The 23,463-nt window shown below is 37.9% G+C and overlaps 2 protein-coding genes across 15 annotated transcripts in view; one reads left to right on the plus strand and one right to left on the minus strand.

Annotated features, from left to right (window-relative positions):
• PHYHIPL (phytanoyl-CoA 2-hydroxylase interacting protein like) overlaps positions 1 to 21,677 on the plus strand; it is a 59,335-nt gene extending 37,658 nt beyond the window's left edge. For all 7 annotated transcript variants that reach the window (XM_030029613.2, XM_030029610.2, XM_030029609.2 and 4 more), the window contains 4 exons: positions 10,414 to 10,610; positions 15,576 to 15,750; positions 16,766 to 16,883; positions 20,329 to 21,677. In XM_030029613.2, the coding sequence (XP_029885473.1) occupies positions 10,446 to 10,610; positions 15,576 to 15,750; positions 16,766 to 16,883; positions 20,329 to 20,863 (993 nt within the window). In that variant the 5' untranslated portion in view covers positions 10,414 to 10,445 and the 3' untranslated portion in view covers positions 20,864 to 21,677. The remainder of the gene's footprint in view (positions 1 to 10,413; positions 10,611 to 15,575; positions 15,751 to 16,765; positions 16,884 to 20,328) is intronic.
• The window catches only part of FAM13C (family with sequence similarity 13 member C), a 135,479-nt gene continuing 133,395 nt past the window's right edge, over positions 21,380 to 23,463 (minus strand). For all 8 annotated transcript variants that reach the window (XM_041127147.1, XM_030029597.2, XM_041127148.1 and 5 more), the window contains one exon: positions 21,380 to 23,344. In XM_041127147.1, coding sequence (XP_040983081.1) covers positions 23,221 to 23,344 — 124 coding nt within the window. In that variant the 3' untranslated portion in view covers positions 21,380 to 23,220. The remainder of the gene's footprint in view (positions 23,345 to 23,463) is intronic.

Here is a 23,463-nt window from a genome sequence, read left to right on the forward strand (position 1 = left end):
TTAAGAAGCAAAGAAATGTTTGGGTTTTATTATCTTTATCTTTGAAGGAGTACATATGGCCCTACAAATCCACTCTCGAGACTTTTGTATCTAAGTCAAAATTTATATTCCACAGAAATGTTATAATGGGACTATCTGATTTCTGCTTACTAATTATAGTAACCTTCTCTGTACAGATATGCTTAATTTCCTACTGAACCTAATGTTGCATTCAGTGTCTGCTGAGAGAATGCTTGAGCTGTAAACCAAAGCCCTGTAGTTCTGATGGCATAATTGTATTCTGAAATGTAGCAGTGTAACTCTTTATTTGCTACTACTAGATGTCAGGTTTGCCACACTTGCATTGTGTACTCCCATTGGTGTTAGTGGAAAACATACTTACACGTTTGAGGAAACTAAGCCCCTGAAGTCCCATCTGCACAAGATCTCAAAATACATATGATGATAATCAAGTGCTTTTGCTAAGGGCAAATGAGCATCTCAGTTGAGTTAGTATTCAAGCAAATGATGAAACTTTAAGGCTGTGCTGAATGCTTTTCTTTCATTATGCACTGTCCTTCAGTTGCTGTACTACACCTCCTGTCAGGTAGCAACTGAGTCTCTGAGCCGCCTTTGTGAAACGAGAGGCTGCTTGCAGAAAAAGGTTTCAGTCCTGTAGTTGACAGCAGGCAGTGAGAAACGAGGCTTGGGAGAGAGCGGGGCACTGCTCAGTTAGAACTAAGAGCCTGCACATTTGTTGCTGTCAGTGGCAGGATTGAGATATTGGGCTGCTCCTGATTTGAATCATGGGACCACTTGTAGGGTACATTTGTTCTCCATGTGAGATGGAGGAAGAATTGAGTCCTTTGTAAGAGGCTGAGAGAAATTCTTTAATACAGAAACTAGATAATCTGGGGATTTCTCGGTGCTTTAGGTAGACACAGTTTTGGGGTACCTTCTCTGCTGAAGAAGACAGCTGTACTAAAAGCACAATTGTGCTTGCAGAGTCTAGTTGTGTTCTCTTTGTTTTGCAATGTAGAATATTCCTGCTGAAGTCAATGGTGTAGATTAGTAGGAAACAGCTAAATTAAGCCTTGAGTTAAAACCAAGTAACAAGAGAATCTGAATGTACTTGAACATTTCAAAAACACTCAGTAAATATAGACATACATGTTATAGTTATAAATAAGTAATGCTTTATTTTCAAAACTATTTTTAAAAATTTTGGACAGAATGCACATTATCTTACTAGAAAATGCACAACAGTAGTATCAGACATGGGGAGGAAATAAGGAGAAGATTTAGAGGGGTTTATCCCTCTTAACAGGATTTATAGAGCCAGGCATCCTCTCTTTATCTAATGTAGGAATTGGTTTTATGAGGATACTTATTTAGAAAATAATCTTAAATATGCTTATATAATTTTAAAATCTGTATCGGGAGTTAGTTTACCAGGATTCTGGGGGAGAGGAGAGAGAGACATTTAAGAACCTGAGACTATTCCCTCATTTTTTGTACATGAAAAGAAGAACGAATAAAGCATAAATGTTATGGATATCCGTGGTTATGGATAGCAAGTTGAACTTTGAAATAGAATAGCTATCCTGGAGAAGTGCCACTTGCATGGCCTAACAAATAACAGCCTTAACTTGATAATTTTATAAATGTTGTTGTATTTGTAGTTCCTCTGTGTGATTTCATTGTCTCTCTTGAACAAGGTGTTGCAGTGAACACTGAAATTCTTGATATTCAAGTTAATTATTTGCTTGGTAGGGACATACTGTCCTGGTCATGTAAAACAATTTTATATAGCTAGCAGTTGGACAGGGACACGTTCGTTCTAGAGCTCAGGAGAAGAACATGATATTGTATTTTTACTTAGTTGAATGTAAAGTATGCAGCTAATACATAATTTCCTGGCACTTTCCTGTCATTTTTGATGATTATACAGAAAGAAGAATTCTCCCTCCTAATGAATTTTTGAGGAAATAAAATACCTCCACAGTAAGTTGGAGAATTCAGAATGAATTCTAGCACTCAAATGTTGTCAGTCTTTATCAGTTTTCTAGAACTACAAACTTAATATTTTACCTTTATAGAGCTGATATATAACCAATCAGCTGAATTATCAAGACAAGGAAAGGTACAAATTTTTCTCTTTCAGAAGGTATAAAGAAAGATGTCTCTGTTCATTTTACTGTTTCTAAATGAGTTGTTTTCAGTTGTTAGTATCACTATCTAGTAAGAGGATTTCTTACGTCATGGTACCTAGGTGCTCTTTATGAACTTGATCCCCTCTCACCAAACATTTCTACTTCAAAAGGTCATAGCTAATGTCTCTCATTGTATTGAAAATGTTAGCTTGAGAAAAACACTTTCTGGTTTCCCCAATGGATGTATTTTAAGATCTGAAAAAGGTGACATTTTAAAAATATGTGCTTTGCATTATAAGATTTTGTTTGGCTTTTGGTGTGTTTATTACATGTGCTATTGGTAACTGTGTATAATGTAAACCTGATCTTTCAGGGTCTCAGAAATTGCTTTACCTTATAGTTTATTCCTCTATGCCTCTCATCCTCATCTACATGTCTTTTGATTTTCAGGTATCTTCCCAGAATGTGTTAAGGATCCAGCGTTAGCATTTAATTTTGTGCTATGTGGGTACAGTCTCACCTTGCTTATTTTCTGGCTCACAAACCTTAGTCACATTTCCCTGATCAAATTCCTAAGTTTTCATGGAGCTGACACTTCACAGAAGTAATTGCAGGGGTTACTATCTTGTGTGTCTTTCTAAAGACAGTACAGTGCAGCACTTAGTGCACTATCTTCTACATGACAGCAGCCCAGATAAACCCCAAACTATGTGAACCAGATAAGTGAATTTACGTCAGTGCAGGAGAATATTGTGGTGACAATAGAAGAGGCATGATGACTGTTCCACTGGCTTTCCTCCCAGTTGCTGATTGTGGGATATCACCAGGGCTTCGTTATGCTTTTGGCATTCCCAGTTAGTTCACTAGCTTCTGGGTGTCTCACCTGCCATAAAAAATTGCAGCAACCTAGAGGCTGCTTTGAGTTGCTTTAGCACAGACAACCATGGTTTGAATGAATGGAACAAGTACCACTGAATCTAGGCTTTCTTTTTTGTAGCAAACGTTCAACCCTGGGCCACAGGTCAGTGTTAGAGGTGGAGGTTCTGCAGGAGCTTGACATGTTACATAGGCTTAGTCTTCTTTATTGTCTGTATAGTCCCCTTAAAATATGTGGTTTATATCACCTAGTTTTCCATCATCTTTTCTTTTTTTCCCCATCACAAAGCCATTTTCATCATATAAATGTCAAAAGATCTCATTTTTTGAGTGTGTCTTCAACTGTTTTCTTCTTTGTTACTGCTAGAGGTAAATTCAGAGAACAACCAGTCTTCAGATAGAATTTGAGTAGTACCTGTTATTTACTTTGGTTTTGTCTACCAAGTTTTAACTGAACCTTAAATGAGTGCCTTGACTTTAAGAAGTAGTGACATTTCTGTATTTTCAGTTAAATTCTTTGGAAATTATTAGATTCCATGACTTTTGACACTATGTTTATTTGAAATCTTTAAATATATGCATGTCTTCTGGAAAATTAAACTGAGGTTTTGAACAGGTGTTTTTTGCAAATCATTGTGAAATCACAGTTTTAAGAAACTGCTGTCCTCAAGTACTTAGCTGTCACCTCCTCAGCTAAGAATGTGGTAGCTAGACTAGCGAGCTCTTAGGATGTTTCAGTGTAACTTACAGCTGGAAAAAGCAGGGTTGTAACTGGAAATAGCCATCACTAACAAGCATTCCACTGTTTGTGTTGTGTTGTGTTGTTTGTTTTTAAATCTAGACCATATTAAATGCAAAGAGTTCCATCCTCAAATAAAGAAACTTCTTAATAGCAACAATTTCAGATGTAGGGACAAACATGAGATTTACAAAGTACAAACTGAGAGCCCAAAATGCATTAATGTTTTTTACGAATCCTTTGGGAACATGTTTTCAAAGATCCATGGCAATGGTGTTGGCAGCTTAGGAGAGGCATAGTAGTGATTTTTGAATGTCTGCTCCAAAAGCATCAGAATTCCGTGTTTCCCACAACATGACTCTGAAGACACTGAGGATTTATCCCTGAGTACAAAGAAACTTAGAACCAGATGATTTGTCTTTGTCTGTACAACTGGAGGTTTTCCAGTGTGATGCCAAAAGAGGCAAATCTATTTATACATGTTGAGGGGGGTTCATAATGGGTTTAAATGAAAATGTAAGTTACACTTCATTAAGCTGATGCAATTTGCATCTTGAGGGACAGAAGGACAAAGCCTTAGCAGGAAACACAGTCAACAAGAGTAATTCAAGGAAAGCCATTTTATTGCTTTCTTCTCTTTTCTGGTTGTTCTCCTGGCATGTTTGGGCTCTGTGATATGAAGTGCATTTACATCACTTCAGGGATGTGTAACCTTCCACCACTACTCAGGACAGCTCTGAATTTGTTTGAGTGATGGTTCAAACAGACCCGACCCTTTATTCCAAATTCTGTTTAGATATTTACATTTCTTCCACATATAAAATGAATAAATAATTTTTGTCCAGAGATTGGACAAATACCTGAATTGGTTGAAGCTAAACCCCATGAAGGGGAAATAGCAATATGAAAAGCCTTATATTACTTTGATGGTTATTCCCTCTAGTATCCAAGTCTAAATTGCAGATAAATAGCAGTATTTTACAGCTATATTTTGTCATCCATGATTATTGAAGGGATACTTTCATGGCTCCAGCAGACAATAGGATTTCACCCAGCCCTGCCTTCTTTTAATTTCTCCAGATTTAATGGACACCATTGCAGTTGAATGAATATTTCACGAGTTTACTTCACACGGAGTACAAGCAATCCCACTCATTAAGGCTGTAATATTTGTAGTTTTTTCCCTGTTGATGGATGGCTATTATGTCATTGTATTCAGTCATTTGCAGGTTCTGTTATCTGTGAATTTGTTTCTTGACTGCTGGATAATTTTTCATGCTTGCATAGTGCAGCAAGCTACATAGTTAATGTTGTGAAAGGTGGCATATTAGTGTTATGGATGGAGTTATGGGAAGGAGGGTGTGATTTGGTTGCTGAATACAAATCGCATGAGTTCTGAATACTTAGGAGTTCTACTGCAGTGTGTCTGGTATACAACCTTTGAGTGTGAAACCGTCTTTTTAGTATTTCCAAATGATGAATTACATTCAAACTATGGGACAGTTGTATGTTTAGGGATTCTATATCTTTATTAAATGTATATCATACTGCTTCAGTTAATTTTTTTCCATTATTAATGCTTAATAGCAGGAATGTATTTGCCAAGATAATATTAGAGTCAAAACTTCTATAAGCAAGGTCACAGGAACCCAGAAATGTATTATTTTATTGGTCTAGTTTCATAAAACTCACTTCTGTGAGCTGTAAGTATGCTTAGAAGGTGGATTACAAATAAGCCCTTTCAGGATTTCTTTTGTGGATAACATAAACAGTTTGTCTGTGAAATGAAAAATCAGTAGGCATGTACTCCTTGCCCTGCTGTGAAGTTCTGCATTTTTAGAAATAAGGGGGAAAAAAAAAGATCAAGTATTCTAAAATTATAAAAAATCAGTTTTTGTGAATGCTCAGTAACTACCAATCAGAGGTTGTGTTAAGGTACTTTTCCACCATCCTTCCACTGCCGCAGATGTAATGGTTCAGCTTGTTTTGAGTGACGAGGCAAATTAGAAAAAAACCCACCCTTTTCCAAATCTTTTCGGTGTGGACTTAACCAATTTCCAAGTCTTATCATTTGTCTCCAATAGTGACAGATGAAAGCCATGAATGTTCAATGGGAATTTTCTGCCTTTTTTTTCCATTCAGAGATAATTTATGTAAGTAGAAGATATAATGAGGATACTAAATTAAGTGTGTCTATGTGTATATAAATAAAATTGGTTTGTTACCCATTTGCCAGCATTTTGTCTCAGCTGCAGCAGTGAGTATCATAACTGCTTTAAAATTGATTAGACAATTTAACTTGAAATTTAACTCTGGATGTGGCAGAGAGAGATAAGCCTGTGAATAGGAGCATAAAACATTAATCTTGCAGTTCTCCAGCTGATCTCAGTAAAGCTGGCGTGTTGTATGTATTCTTTGGCTTTGAAGAAATTTAAAGTCTTATGCTTCCAGTGTGACCTATGCACATATGAGTGGTCTTTGACTTCTTATTATATGGGTCAAGAATCACTGGGCCCTTTTGCTTGTTCTAAAAGTGAACTTTTTTTTTGTTAAAACAGAGGTGTTTCTGCAGCACATAGGGATGACATGCCTAGGTTTTTTTGGCAAGGGAAACCACGTTTGTTTGACTACTAGCTCTTCTATAAGTTCTGCCCAAAAGAGACCCAAAAGCAGTGTTTCTATCCAGTCCTGCAGTGGCTTCCAGCATAGAAGCAACAAGAATGTGCAAAATGAAGTAGCCATTTTAATTGGAAGCTGATCTATTTTAATTTGATATGAAGCTGTTCAGAGCAACATTTCCCATGCTACTTTCATTTTCAATTTTTGTCTGTATTGTGATGCTTCGTCAAAGAAAGATCAGTTTAGCCTCAGTGAAGTGGCAAAGCGATTAACATGAAAGCAGCCCGTTCTAAGGCCTTCTCCACCTATTTTCACATATGTAACAGCAGTAACTTCCTTTCAGCTGGAGTTTTGGAGTGCTTTAGGGCAGCTATATGCTGGCTTTGAGTAAGTTCAACTGCTATTTCTGCTTTTAATAGATATCCTATTTCCTGATGTTGATCTGTTCTTTAAATTGATCCTGGTATAAAGAAGAAGTGGCTTGAAGTGGACATGCTTTCCAGTATGAAAACCAATTCAAAATATTCACCAAAGCACAAGTGGAAAAAAGGCAAGGTACAAATGTGTTACCTTTTTAGTCAGTTATATCTGTCAGTTTTTGATCTCCATGACACCTATATTTCGCTTACCACATACCTGAAGTCTCTAGTTTTAACTAGCAGGTAGGCCACTAAGCAGTCTTTTGTAGCAGCCAGCATTTTTAAGTGGTTTGGTTGACAATATTATCAGACCCTAGTTGAACCCCCACTTTAACAGCAGATAGTAGTATTTTCTTAAACACCTGACTTCCAAGTTTAGCTCAAAGTTACCCTTCTGCTATTGAAAATTCTGCTCATTCTTACTATTTTGTCTTATATAACTATGTATTATAGTAGTTGTGATGCTTTTATAATATTGATAAAGTCTAATGGAAATAGTCCACATGATGTAGTTGTTATAAGTGATGTATGTACAGTAGCAGGCTGGATAGGATATTCTTACTCTCCTTCTGTGCTATCCTGTCATCTTCATTTCTTTCGAGTTAATTCAGTGCAGTGATGTCAAGGACTGTATCTCACATTTTTATGTCATATTCCAGTACATCTCAGGACAGAATGCTGTTCCTAACATTGAAAAGCACTACTTTTTGCAGGACCAGGATTCTGAGTTAGAGCTTATGCTTTGCAAGAGAATGCTTCTCCAAAATTTCTTCGTGGTCTGAATGCTAGGGTGTCTGCTGTGTGGGCAAAGCTGGTCACCTGCGTGTTTGGTTTCTAGGATCAGTCAAACCTAAGAGAGCAGAAGCATGCTTTTAATGTTTTTTCCTTGTTCTCATGCAATGGTACACCAGTTGCTATTCAAAAGACACCATTTACCAATAATTGCTGAATCATCATCCTCCTCATTAATACTGTGTATCATTATCAGGTTCCTATTACTGCCTGTCAACTCAATGGATTTTGACATTCAGGACTACACAAATATGTATCAAAATATAAGTATGGCTTACAAATATGACAGATACTTCATATTCCAAATATGAGGGAAACTGGAGTATTGCTTGCTGGTGATAATTGTGAGGTATTTTACTTTCATATTATGTTCATATTCTGTTTGTATTTCAAAATCTGTAAAATGGTTTTTTTTCTACTTTCAAAGAGCTTTAAAGATTTCAGAAAAGTGTTTATTCGGGATTTTGTTCCATCACAAAAAAAGGATAGCTTAGCACTTAGTAATGCAAGTGGTTTCTTTTTCTCAGACTTATATTAAAATGTTGCTAAAAATTACCTGGAGATTTTCTGCTAGACATTTACTTAAACTGTTTTTTCACTTAAGCAAAGAAATTAAAAGGAACAGGAGCACAGACATCTAAAGATGTATGCCAGACATTAATTCCAAGAATTGTACAGAAAACGATACCCATTTACAGAAGCACTTTTGCTCTTTGGCTGTCATTGGTGGGCTCCAAAATCTTTTTTCATCTCTGTTACTTTTTGTCAATGGTCATTACTGCTTTGCACGTGTCTCCTGAAGCTTAAAGTACCTTGGCTGTTTGTAACATGGCTAACACCCATAGGTATGGAGTATAGAAGCTGACTTTTGAGGCAAAGAAGTTGCACATTAATGTATTGTGGATATATATGGCTTGGATTTCCTGAGTGCATGTCTGTTCAGGTCTTTACTCAGTTATTCAGTGTGCTGGGATCTGAGTCCGTCCAGCTCTCCAGGAGGTCTGAGAACCTCAGCAGTATCACTCCATCTTCTGCTTAAACACAAAGCCTTGCTCCTGGAAGAGCTATCATATATAGCCTTTTCAGTGTACCTGGTAGAGCTTTCAGTCATTTTTCAGATACAAAATGCTTACAAAAGCAAGCAATGCATTTTCTCCCTGCTGGCTTTCTGAAATCTCATGTTGGGAAAAGCACTTACCACATATTTCATGTGAACAGAAAGCTTTCAGTAATGACTGGTATTTCTGAGTCTACTGCAGCCAGTGCAGCTGTTGAAAGTGTCATTGTGGATGGCAGAAATAGGGTAGGATTTTGAGCAAGACCATGCACCACCTGACTTTGATATTAGTTGAAAAGGAAAAAAAAAAAAGAAGCAATAGGATGTTTGAAGAATAGACAACCCGTTAGGTGTAAATGCATAAAATGGAACAAAAATAGAAAAGTGTTATTACTGGTTCTTGAAATCATCAGTAAAATTACTTTATTCAGAATACTAGCTGGAAATCTATGGATTTCACAGACTCTGTGATTGCATTTCACATATCCATGAGGAGAATTTTGAACAATCAGGCCAACCTTAATATTCTGCATTGAGGTGTTGGTATAATTCTTTGACAGTGTATGTTGAGAGATTGAAATGTCCCTACTGTTTTCCAAGTCAAATTTTTATTATTATTACTGACTAGACTCACCTTCTGTGCCCAGTTTTTTATCAGTTATGATGGAAGTACAAATGCTTTTTCTATAATTAGATGGGACTAAAAATAATTCTGACAATGTGTTGCCTCACATCTCTGCATAGGCCTTCTACCTTCATCATCTGGACAGAATTTGGGAGCTTTCCTCTCTTTCTTACACAGATGTTAGCGTTGTTTTTCTCCTTTGTTTCTTTCTATGTTTGATTTTTTTTTTTTAATGCTCTGTTTCTTTACTCCTTCTCTTACATCATATTCTCTATTTTTTCCTTTTTACCACTCATTTTTCTCATCTTTCTGGGTTTTTTTATTCTTTGTTTGCTTTTGACTTGTATCTTATATAGTGCAAGATCACCTAATGTTTCTGAGTTTTAGTGTTCACGAAATGCTCTACTACAAGGTTGCCTTGGGAACTAAGGGAAGACCTAATTTTAGAACCTGTGATGCCTCTTGAGGTCAATGGTCATTTGTTTATCTAGAGAAATTAGAAAAAACATCCCAAGGAAACTGCAGGGTCTCAACTGGGCAATTAGAATAGAGAGGATAAAGACCACAGAATGAAATTGGTGTGTATGTCGCTTTTACTGTGGCTCAACAAAGTGATCACTGTTAATTGTTTCATTGCGAAGGAGACAGTATTTTATATATGTGTATACATATGTTTATATACATACACCATCTGTAAACCTTGAAGGATTTGTTTTACTTTGTGCTTGAAAAATAGGTTTAGGATTAATATGATTTCTATTTGTATTTATTTCACTGACCAGTATGGATAGGGCCATTATGTTAACTGTGTGTTAACTGTGGATGTTGCTGGCATCTTAACTAAATATTGTAGCACCAGATAGCTTCAGACATTTCTTACTCTCAAACTCTCAGCTGCACACAATTGCGGTACTAGCCAGTCTATGCAGTCTGCTTACATATAATTAGTGCTTATTCATGTGAGGAATTTAATCCCTTTCCAGTATTTCCCATTACTGACATTGAATCTTGCGTAGTTGTACCTCAAAGTTGCTTCTGAGTACCACCTGTCAGACTTCATGAAAGGCTGTTCAGAGATGTGATTGTATTGGAGCACAAAAAACAGATATCTAATAGGTCTTTAACTGAACGAATCATGCGTATTTTTTATGCAGGGAATAAATCACAAGATAGTGGGATTGCAGAGATGGAGGAACTTCCAGTTCCACACAACATCAAAATAAGTAACATCACATGCGATTCCTTCAAGATTTCTTGGGAAATGGATTCTAAATCCAAGGACCGCATTACTCATTACTTCATCGATCTCAACAAGAAAGAAAACAAGAATTCCAACAAATTTAAACACAAGGTAATTTTCATTTAAAAATCAAGATGGAAATACTTGATTTTGAATAGATGAATCTCAGTGTTTTATTAACCGTTCAAAGCCAGACCATGGGAAACAGGTATTGGACATCCAGCAAAGGTGGGTTTTTATTAATCTGATTGATTGACTTTTTTTATACTCAGAATATCTTCTCCATCTCTAGCCTATGCTTGTGTACACACAAATACATTTGTTTCATAGAGAACTGAACATTACCTTTTCTATTTCATTTGAAAACAGTTTTGGAACCTGTACAATGTATTGCAAGACAGACATTTTTATTCCTGACTAGTTCTTAATCATTATTTAAACAATTTATGTATTCTATGCCTGTCCTTGTTCAGTGACAGACTCATGAGAGCAACATGTCATTTCAACAGAAGAGTCACAAATTCTAATGCACTTCTAGGAAGGCTTCCAGCAATTTTAGTTTGCAGCATTCAGCACTGTGACCTGAATATTCATCTGGCCTCTTTCCTCAAGCCACTGATGCAGGGATATATTGAATGCATTGCAGAATCTGTACTTATCAAATCCAGCAAAATTTGCTTTGACCTCAGAATAGTTGAAATACTGAGATATCTAGAGAAACGTGTAACGAGATAGAAGATTAAACAACACAATCATCTGCAAATTTAAAAAACAGTGTTGGCAATATCTCTAAAAGATAAGGTTTGCCAAGGCACAAATAGCCATCCAGACAAATATGAAAGCTCTAATTCTATCAACACCTAAATTACTATTGGTTTATAAGCCAGTGGGATAACCAGAAAATACTTCCACCAAAAATAGCAGGTGTATAATTTTCATGTTTCCTTACTTGAGTTTTGTTTTTTTTAATGGAATGGTTGGAAGTAACATATACATTAAGTAAGTGTAATGAAAAATCACTTAGTACTGCTTGAAATCGAGAATTTTGCATGTTTGGCCAAGATGTTGCAGTTGCTAGGAATCAGCTTGTGAAGCACTACCGAATTTAATGTTACAATAGGCATTTATTATGACCCATTTTTAATTGTAATAGCAAATAAAGTAGGCTATGTTTTGGTTTTCTTACTGTTATCACTTTTGGACTAACAGCCTTTGAACTTGAATTCCCATCTTATACTGCAGGAATAAATATACCTTCTAATATAAATGCTTACTAGGATGGATTCTTTTTGATTTCTTTCAGTTTATTAATCTACATGTTTTTTCATTCATGTGCAAACTGGTGTAAAGTTGTAAAATTCATTTTTGTAAAAGGTAGAGCCACCCTAGCAGATCAAACACTATATACACTTCAAAATCTATATCACAATGATGAGGCTAGTGTTCAAATGGAGAGAAAAAAAAAAAAAGGATCTTGGTAGTGTAATAAAGATAAGCCATTAGATTTATTTTGTTTTTCTCAGCAATTCCCTTAGCTTTTTACTGTGATGAAGTGTGTAGTCAAAGGAGAGAGGTAATTGGTTTTGTAAAAACAGGAGACTAAAGTCTATCAATTAAAATAATGAATAAGTTGGATGTCTTGTCAGAATTAACTTAAAGTTTCTTGGTACTAATTGTGTTAGTGACTTGGTAAAGCTTTTGTTTGTTTGGTTTGTTTTTTTCCCAATGATGGAAATCCAGACAGCAGACAGGGTGGGCAAGAGAACTGCGCATACTGAATACTCTAACAACTGTCTGTGCCAGAGCACGTTGGTGTTTGCTTTCATGCATCTTTAGTACTAAGTAATTTTTAACACACTTTCTAGAATGAGTTTTTGTTGAGAAATTAAAAATTGCTCAAATTCAAAATTTGCCCTAACCCTAGTATGGTTAAAGACAAGCATCCTTCCTCCCTATAACGTTAGTTATATGAGTTTCACAGCTGAAGCTCAGCAGTAGATCTGCTGGGTAGGGAGCTGATAACCTGGCAGCTGCAGCACCAGGGACTGAATCATCCCAGAATCCAGAGGGGACTCAATCAGCCCCCACCCATCCATTGCCTTCATAACAAAGCTGTTGTATAAAGGTGAAGGATATCACTGCCCTTTCACCTAGTAGAGATTTTTAGCAAGAAAAAAGTGAGCACTACCACTTAGTTATAAAAAAGAGCATTGGGACTTACTCTCAGGAGTCATCCAGCAGTCAGGCTGTGGAAGGAGACAGGCATCTTCAGGGGAAAAAAAATCATCCTTACTTAGCTTACGGGTAGGGTAAATCACTGTCTGCAAGTGCCTGTCTCTCTCACAGGTGATAAACCCAGATGATGAGCTTAAACTTTTTTCTAACTTGTAGAGAGTTAATGTTAAGTCTCAGTTTGCTCACACAGCTGTGAGCAAGTGACTCAGGATATAGACTTAACCTGATAGATGCTGTACCTCAGGCTTAAAGGGGGCTGTTTGTTTCCTTGTGTACCCAGGAGAGCACACGTGAATGATTTATCCTTTCAATAGTTTTTCTGTTGGCAAATATATAAAGTATATTCAGCATATTTAGGGTGCATATAGGTTTATTATTTATGACTACTGTCATCATATCTGTGAAGGAGGAGGTTTGTATTGGTACTAGTATGTAAAGACTAGAATTCTAGTAAGACTTTGTCTTTTTCTCAGTGCAATTTGCATACTTCCTCTCTTTTTTAAGATACAGAAGTATGATTATTCCCATGTGATAGGAAATGAGGCTCAGATATTTAGCAAAACTAGGACTAGAACCTGGGTGTGCTGAGTTCCCACAATGTGTCCTCCGAACAGACCTGGCAAATGGGAAGGGTAAGATGAAATGGGAAAAAGCTGAAAATTGAAAGCTGCTTCTTTGGCAACGAAAAGGGACTGCAAAGCAGGCATCTTTTCCAAAAAAAGGAGAGAGGTAGTGTGACTTGTATACCTTGCTGCTTAGTTATTCAGTGCCTCCAGGTTGTTCTTGGAAATTATTGCCGTCTAGGTACCTTTAGAGTTGTCTGGTGGGTGGTGGTGGAGCAGCCATCTGCCACTCCAGAATTCCGGCTGTCCTTGAGCTGGCATGTAACCTCTTTTGCACTTCTTTGGGGGCTCAGCCAGAGCTGAGCAGAAAAGAGATGAAAGGAAGAAATGGAGAATCCCCAGAGAAATTTCAATGTGAACATTTGAACATTTTCTCCTGAGGTCAGTATAATGACCTTAAAAAAAAGAAAAAAAGAAAAAGAAGTGTTGGCTTAGAAAAAGAACAACAGATTAGAGTTATGAAAAGCATCATATCTGCCCCTCCTCACCAGCTGTGCAAGAAATAAAACCCTCTATTTAATGTGGTTTAGGTAGTCTGCCCCTTTTTTGGTACAGTTTTAAGAGTTTCCTGATACACAGCTGGAAGGCAAGGCTTTGACGCATGGGGGCAATGAGGCTTTTAATGTTACATGAAAACTGACAAAATTAATGGGGGCAAAAACCACCACCGGGTTGTGGGCACAGAGACCTGACCCAGGTGGAGGCAGTTGTTACCATAGCCAAAGAAAAGATGACAGGAAGACTAATGATTGTAACCGTAGCAGCTGCTGACTGCATTAGCAGTAGGAAACTCACTCCAGTGGGATGCCTTTGCAATATAGTTCCAGGGTGGTATCTTTAAATGTCTTTTGGGGTTTCTTTTATTTTTCCTTGTAATTTTTCTCTTATCTTTTATATATTATTTATGTCAGAGTGCACAACTGAATCCTTTAGAGAGAATGTTTCCTCCCAACTGTTATTTGATTCAAATGAGAATTAGCAAAAAAGAAATCATGACAACAAAATCTTACCCTTGATTATCAGTCAATCACATTTCAGTCTTGTAATATCACAAGCTGCTAATTTTACAGTTTCTTAATACAGAAACAGAAATATTTTTTGCTGACAGAAAAGCAATAAGAGAAAGATATTTTTCCATAAATAGAAGACAAGCGAAAAAAAAACCAACCTTTCAGGTCTTGCTTATAGATCATGAACAAAACATGTCTCTTTTCTATTTCTTTTTTCCTTACGGGACTACTGTGCTAGTATTTATAGGTCGACAGCTATGGATGTTATCTAAAATGCCCACTTTTCACGTGGCAGCCATCTTACTATTCTGTGATTACTGATAAATATCCAAGAGTAAATACCTCTCTCACTCTATCACAGCTCCTCAGGTACACTGTGCAGAGAATCATTCAACTCCACCGTGAGTCCTTTCACCCACAGTTCTAGCATAAACTGTCCAGTTCTTCAATTTTTTTCTTCCCCTTGGTGGTCTACGCTGCAGCCTTTGGTACTGTAGAAATTAGGTATTTCCACAACTAGCAGCTATTCTTCTTTGTTGCACTATGGTGCGATACACTGGAAGAGCAAAACAGAGTATCTGAAATGGTGGCGGGGTGGGAAGTAAGCCCTGCAATGACAGGCACAAACTATCTAGCTATATGTTTGGCTTGTTCTGGCCCTTCCTGGGCAAAAGGGTATTTTGATACATGTAAAACACATAAAGTTACTTTGCAACACATTTAATTATCTCTGTCCAAGTTTGGTTTGAAAGATACCAACAGCACTGTAGGTGGAGTCATTGATGGCAGGAGGAATTTTGTTTGGTTTCCCTGACTGAAAGAAAACAATGGCAGTGAGAGCACAGGAAGCTCTTAAATTAAGATACCCTTATGCTCAGTAGTGTGTCTTGCTCTGCATACTTAAGCACAAATGGCCCTAGTCTGAATTATATATTTGGGCTATATGCAATAGTATCAATCTGTAGTCACTTGGAACTAATAGTAACTTACACATGCGAGTTATCACCCTAGCTCTTAGAGCAGACCTTAGACCATTGTCCTCGGCTGCTCTGTTAACTTTGTTGCACCAATGAACTGTGAGAAGTAACTAAGGTTTACACAGAAGAGCTAGGGGTTGGGGATTACATTGCAAAAACAACGAAGGGGTGGTGGATTGGTTTGGTTGCACTGCTGACTTGTGTGTTGTTTTGTCTTTTTGTTTCCATCAGGATGTACCCACTAAATTGGTGGCCAAAGCTGTTCCTTTGCCGATGACAGTCCGCGGGCACTGGTTCTTGAGCCCAAGAACAGAATACACAGTAGCAGTGCAGACAGCATCGAAGCAAGTTGATGGCGATTATGTTGTTTCTGAGTGGAGTGAAATCATTGAGTTTTGCACAGCAGGTAATATTGCTGAGGAAACATGCACCACAGGATGTATGCATGCAATTAATGCTGGCTTTGCTGCCTGAGCGGGTTAGCCATCTACCGGTGCCAGCTAGGCTGGTACAGTTATAACAGCCACACCTGGAAACTGGAATTCTAACTTTAGGCTTTGTATGTGCTCGGGTTTGGTGCATTAATGAGGCAGCTGGACTACCCCTTTGTTCCACAATAGTTTCTGCCCCAAAGTGCTGTGCCTGGCACCACTGTGTGTCCCAGGCTAGGAAAGAAGACTGCTGAACCGAAGTGGAGCAGGGCCACTTGCGTGCCTGTTGCTGGCTACTAGCACCTGTGGAGAAAAGACAGCGTGGCAGCTCCCTAACAGACAGCTTGCTTAAGACATTCTGCTGCTCTCCCTTCTCTGCATGCTGCAAAGCCTGAGCACCACCAACACCCTGTCTCAAGGATCAGTTTTACCCTGCCATTGATTTATAAGTCTCTTCCTTTGGATGTTCATCACCTAGTGCCAATGTGCTTGCCTGTGTGAAAGCTGAGTGCTGAAGCGAGCCTTCTCCGAATCCCCTGTTGGTTGAGATACCATTTAGGCTGCATCCTAAGCAAGCTTTCTAGTTTTGTTTAGAATTGTTATTGGCTCACAATCAGGTACGTTCTCGCAAACAGTTTATCAAATGACATAAGCCAGAGAGGGCAGTTCTCAGCTCCTCTGCAGTCCCAAACACAAAGAAACCAGCTCTAACACAGGAAATCCTGAACTGAAAGTTGCTGTAGGCTTGCAGAGTATTTGTGGGGAAAGGAGTGGGGAGAATCAAATGTGTGTGTGTTCCTGCCATTTCTCTGTTGCCACTGTTGGAAACTGGTGCTGGGCTCTATAGTTTCTGTATAGCTGCTGCATAATGTGAGGTATGTTACCCAGACTCTGTTCCCAATTTTAAGGTTGCATGTCTGTGTAGCTTTTGGAGAGTATTGTGGTTTTTCCCCCCCCCCCCCATACTAGCAGATTGTCTTTTCTTTCCAGATTATTCAAAAGTTCACCTAACACAGCTATTGGAAAAAGCTGAAGTGATTGCAGGCCGTATGCTTAAACTGTCTGTTTTTTATCGGAATCAGCACAAAGAATACTTTGATTATATCAGGTAAGAAAGTAAACATACGCAAAACTGTTTGGCAAATTAAGGGAGTAATGAAAATAAGTAAATGGAGGCAGCTGAGCTAAAGCTACAGCAGAATGTCTGTATGCTTCATTGCCAGTTCAGAAGAAGGGAAAAAATAAAATATAACCCATTTCTTCCACCTTGCTTAACTCAGCACTTCCATTAGGCAATAGAAGTTTGTGTTTTGAAGCAGAAACTGAATTACTCACAGGGTCTCCAGCCTGTTTAAAGTGCCTGTTATCATAACAGAATGTTCAGTAGCCAAATACTTCTATTGTACTAAGAAACTCAGAGATGTCTAGTAGTAGGAGTGCACAACTGTGTGCATAGGCATTTGCCCGCATATAAGAGTTCCATCTCAAATATTTGCTCTCCACATACAACCACATATGCCCAAATGTAGTAACTGGGGCTCTGCAGTCCAAATGTTAATTTACAGGTAGCATGGGGAGTGAGAGTGGATGATGTTTAGACAATTTTACAACACTGCTTCAGTTGGAATGAATAAATGGGATAGCTGGAGGTAGGTCCCTTATTCCTGTTGGAGACCCAGTGTGCCTTTGCACCCGCAACCGGAAGCATCATGACAATAGAAAAGATGACTTTTCAATAGAAGGAGTCGAAGCTCATGTACTGGCTGAGCAGGAGCAGCAGCCATGCAGAGGTAACCTTCCACCATTAGAACATGGATGAGAGGTAAGCAGTGTGTCGACATCCGTTTCAGCACGGTGTCAGAAGGATGGCAGCATGGACTATGGTTCTTTAATATGCATTGAGAGATGGGGCTGCTGCTGTGCCACATAATTCCAGTTTTATGTTGGTGTCACACTAGTACCTGTCTAGAACTGAAAGTTTTTTAAAACTGGTGAAGAAAAAAAATACTTGAGGGAATCCAGCTCCACAGAGCAGACTCCACCACCCTTGGAAACATTTCCACTTTGTAGTCCTGAGTATCTGCTCGATTCCAGGAGCGTCTTGTACATTCCAGAGCATGGGGTTTGCTCTTTCCCTTCTGTGTATTGGAAGAATTATTTTATTGCACATAGTGACAAAGCTGCAAAACTGAATGGAGGTAGCGAATGAATTGCAGTTGTTAAGGCTCTTTGAGGACCTCGTAAATCTCTGCTGCCATCCTGGACTAGATCCCACAGAAGGGAAATGCCTGTGGTGGTTCTGATTCTCATATAGCTTTCTTTTCAGCTATGTAATCATAGTGCACCTTTGTGTTCATAGACCTTTGAAAATTGCCACTGAGGTGCATTTATAGCTGTGGTTTAGGCCTTGTTCTGCCAAATGTGATTCTAATTGATTGCACTGTACCTTTTCCCGTCCCTCCTGTTACGTTCTTTCTTGCTTTGATACAAATAGAGACAAGTTTGTTTTCCTTTCTGTTAGTGAGTTAAAGAGACAGACGAAAAGCTGTGTTTTACCAGGTCAGTAGGAAGATAGACTATCTGTAACTGTCTGATGATGGGCACCTTTTCTGATCAGAAATGTACTAATATGGTCACAAGGGCTAGTCCTTCCACAACGCACCCTTCTGAATGGTACCTTAAAAACCCTAACCACATGCTTCCTTTTAGGAAAAATTCCTTGTCATACCACACCTGCCAATGGCCTCTGTGGTGTCATTACTAGTAAACAAGCTTGCAAAAGCTTATAGAGTAGCTCTAGTAGCATTGGCAAACAAGCAACTGTCACGGTGCTAAAGCAGCAACCGCGAAATACAGGGTTTAAAGTGTGAGCTTGTGAGTAGTGTTCATGTCACTCTGTTGCTCATCTCGGCTGGGAGCACCATAAAGCAGCTCGGATCCCCGGGAAGAGTGACCTATAATTAGCCTAATTGGCCACTGGATGTCAGTATCTTGCCACAGAAATGGAACTGCAAGAAGCCTGGCTTTCCAGGTTGCAGAGACGGTAGTTACTCAGGCTGGGTTTTTTTCTCCCTTAGTAATCTCTTCAGTCATAAAATACCAATTCTACACAGCCCCCCCCCCCCCCCCCCCCCCCCCGATGTCTTATGAAATAGGGCTTGAGACAATAACTATGTAGTATTTGAACGGCCCAGAAAACTTTTGAAATTTATCTTAGATATGCTGCTGAGGAGATTTGAAATAATGAAAAAATCACAGAGACATTACTGATTTGATTTAGAGCTGTTTTGTATGTATACCACTGAATTTGTTTGCTTTGACTGCTACCTTCCGCTTTAACCAAGTAAAACCTTCTCCCACACAGCACCTTTTTACCAAGTTAAAAGCAGAGAGAGAACAGTCTTTCTCAGCTAGCTTCCCCTCTCCTCAAAAAAAAAAAAAAAAAAAAAGAGGAAAGAAGGAAAAAAAAGAAGAAAGAGTAAAAGTATAAAGGCATTTTCCAAGGGTGCCTAGTAAATCTGGTGTTTTTTAGGACTGACTTACAAATGGAAATGTTTCCCTTTCTGGTATCACATGGTTGCAGGTGCAGAGAGAGCCAAAGCTGTCATGATGGCACTTCCAGAGAGGTGTAGGGCACAAGTTCTGGGGCACATCCTGCTATACATAAAATCTCAAGTACTAAGGAGGATTAGATGGGATGTTTTGGACTGTTCTCCTAAATTTAGCAGCCTAATGCTGAGTGCAATTTATTGGGATTTAGGGTTTTTAAAATTCACTTGCTACATTGAACTTTTCACTGGAACCAAATTGAGCTCAGCTTGCAAAAAAAGAGCATTAGTCTTGTACATTTTTTTCCCCTTGGGACTAGTGACTGCAGAAGCTGGATACCAACCAAAGTGGAAACTAACCAAATTGCCTAATACTCTGTGCCCAGCTCTGCTCTGATTGAAGTCAGCAGTAGACAAATTAGATCTGAAATTATCATTTGGGGGAAAAAAACTATGGCAGACAGTACATTCCTTCCTATAAGCTCTCTGAAAAACATGGTTCAGAAATAACTTTCACTGGCAGTTTTCTATATGAAATATATACTGCCTATGCTAAAAATATGCATTAACAAACAGTATATTTAGCATATTGAGACTGACTTGCAATTTTCAACATGTGATTAAACTAAAAAGTGTTTATTGTTAGAATTGTAGTGGAAGGCTGAACAAATCAGCTAATTAAAGATACTGGTGGTTTGGGGGCTTTTTTGTTGTGCTATTCTTCGCCTGCATATAATACCCACACAGCTCACAGCTGCCAGAGAAGCCAGACTGGGAAAGCAGATTTTCCCCTTGAGCAGGAGGAGTTATTCTAGCTCTTTCCGAGTCTGGCATCACTTGATTTTCTTGGTCCTAAGATTGTGACACTAACCACAGTTTTCAGTTTAACAGTTTTCCTTTGTGTCCCTTCAGTACTGTTACCAAACAGCACAAAACATCCTAACTTTTTCCACTTTTTCTTGAACATGTGTTACAAAATAAACAATACCAGTCATTCATTTGTAGAGAGCATCATGGGAATGCTATGCAGCCCTCTGTTAAGGATAACAGTGGCAGCCATGGCTCTCCGATCAGTGGGAAGCTGGAAGGCATCTTCTTTAGCTGCAACACCGAGTTTAACACTGGGAAGCCTCCCCAAGATTCACCTTATGGAAGATACAGGTTTGAGATTGCAGCTGAAAAACTCTTCAACCCAAATACTAACTTGTACTTTGGAGACTTCTACTGCATGTACACAGCCTACCACTACGTCATTCTCGTTATCGCCCCCGTTGGATCACCGGGAGACGAATTCTGTAAGCAGCGCCTTCCTCAACTAAATATAAAAGATAATAAATTTCTGACCTGCGATGAAGAAGACGGTGTCATGGTTTACCATCATGCCCAGGATGTTATTTTGGAAGTAATTTACACTGATCCTGTGGATCTCTCCCTCGGCACAGTTGCAGAAATTACTGGTCACCAACTAATGAGCTTGTCTACTGCAAATGCAAAGAAAGATCCCAGCTGCAAGACCTGCAATATCAGTGTTGGACGTTAAAACTTCCCTGGTTACTTAGGAGCCTTCAAACCTCTGTTGCCCATTTCCATAGTCAGACATTTTTGTCAGAAGCATGCACATGCCGCTGTCACCAAAAGCAAACACGAGTCTTCAAAATCTCCACTAGCGTTTTTAGTATTTCTTCTCTCCCTCTTTCCCTTCTGTTCCCCCGATGCTTTAATGGTTAGAAGTCCTGGATTTCTTTCTGGCAACCATTTATACCTAGATGCTGCAAAAATTGTTTTCTGTTTCTTGCCAAACATAACAAAATCCTATATAAACTGCTTTAGCAAAATAAAAATAACAGCTTATATAAATGGTGTTTAAATATGCATTCATTTTAACTACTGAACAAACACTGGGATAACTCCAAACAGCATGAAAGGTTGTAATTGCAGCATGATTTAAACTTCAGAGCCTAGAAATGTCAGCACTTCCAACGTGTTGTTTGACAGTGTTATTTATGTTATTTATATTAGCTAACTGAAAACAGAAACTGTGTCTCGACATAATAAATATAATAGAAAAATATTTTATTTGTACTGTTGTATAAAATATTATACAATCATATAGAATATATAGATTACATTTTAATATCAATTGTATACATATGTCATGAAATCATTTTCCCTTATCAAAGATGTAGTTTGTAAACTTCAAATAGCTCTGTATCTGTTCCTGTTGCTCTAGATGACTTTAATTAAAACAGATTTACGAAGGAGACCATTTCTGATTCATAAAAGTTATAAATTATTAAGTCAGTACACTGAAACAACAAACCTCAGAGAAATAAAAAAATTCCTTTTTTAGTGTTCATACTTTTTCCTCCAAACTACTTGAAAACGTGTATGTCTTCAAAATCATGCCAAGTCATAACATACAATATAAATACAAACATGGTTGGTACATAATGGGCTTTATAAAATGAAAATCTTCTTACCAAGATAGAAAACTGGTTGCTTATACTACGTGGTCAATACAAAATGACAGTTAAAGCAAAACACTAAACATGATTCAACTTATTTGAGTCCCTTTTTTTTTTTTTTTTTTTTTTAAATTATTCTTCCTTCCTTTATGTCTGGGCTAGGTATTTCCCAGAATCCCTGCTTTTCATTTCTAGTACAAAACCCACTGATAATCCTTCTGTTTGTTAATAGTCCACTTTTCACACAAATGGTCTATCACAAATAGTGAAAAAAAATCTCCTTAATAGTACAAAGTGTGGTGCTCTGAAAGTTAAGAAAGATGCATAATTCCAATGGAAAAAAATATCTTTTTTATAATCTTATTTATAGTAAACAAGAAGTCTAGCGTTCCTCATCAGATAACTGTGACACTCAATTATATACCATGTACTTTATCTATCCAAAATATCTTAGCATAATGCAATAATCTAGTCTGGTTTTAATATATATATGTGGCAATTTATAACACAAGAAATACTTTGACATTTTACAAAGTGCATGCGTCTAAACGAGCTTTGGTAGTTAGAAAAGCAAATGTTATAGCATCAGGCAAAATAAAGTGCAAAGTTTAATACATAAATCAAAATTAGCATGTAGTTGATCTATTTACTGAATTTTAAGTACCATGAGCCAGGTCCTGTGAACCATAGTGAAAAGGACAGCAGCCAGTACATTTGTTTTATCTCTTCCCAGGAAACTGTAACTATTTTGTTTTGCCAAACATTTTCTCTCATTTCTAAAAAAAAATAGTTCCATTTGGCAGTCATGTTCCATCCTTCTTTTTTTGCATAGGCAGCATCACTTTGTCCTACTCCCAGAATTTTAGACCAAATCCTGGCACTGGTTCTTTGTATGCACCTTTCTTTGAAGCTGCTGGAATTGAACAGCAATGCTGTCTTGAAAGATAGCATACGTTCATGAGTTTTTCGCTCATGTTTCTTTTAATATCTAGTGAATTGGCACATTGAGAACCGACATTAATAGTTAATTATAGTGCCTGTTAATTCTGGAAAGAAAGATGTGGTACATTATCATGTACTAAAAACGTGGAGAGCATTTCCTCACGCTTTTTAAAACTAAGAGCAGGTCAAACTGACAATCTACAATACTTCAGTGTCCTTTTAATTTCTAGTATTCTCACAGTGCACTTCAAGGCTTTTTCAAAAGGAAAAAATATATACCATAGTCCACTCACCCGTGCTTAATTAATAGTCTTGCATATTGCTGTCCTCTCTCATCCCAGCTAGTATAATTGGTAAAGTGCATCAAAAATCTCAGTGTGTCAAATAATTGTGCAGCAGACCAAGACCTGTAAAATTACTTCCTCTTTTTCATTACATGTTTGTTTGCTTGTTTTTTGCTAAAGAACAGTATCAGAGCATTGCATTCGCTTCAAATTGTTTTGGAAATATCATGCTTGCTGATGAGAACCTCCAAGAGCCTGATTTTGGCTTTCATGTGCTTGTATTCGGAGTATTCCTCAGCCATTGGCACCCGATCTTCTTTTTGAGGACTCCTATGAAAAGCAAATAAAAGTGCCATCACTTTTATGAGTAAGAGGAGAAACAGTCTTTAAAATTAATTCTGCAACAACTAATGAGAATTGGGTTGGATTTTTTTTTTTTCCTAACTGTA

This window comes from Aquila chrysaetos, chromosome 11 (assembly GCF_900496995.4).
Source record: "Aquila chrysaetos chrysaetos chromosome 11, bAquChr1.4, whole genome shotgun sequence".
In the NCBI taxonomy this organism is placed as follows: domain Eukaryota; kingdom Metazoa; phylum Chordata; class Aves; order Accipitriformes; family Accipitridae; genus Aquila; species Aquila chrysaetos.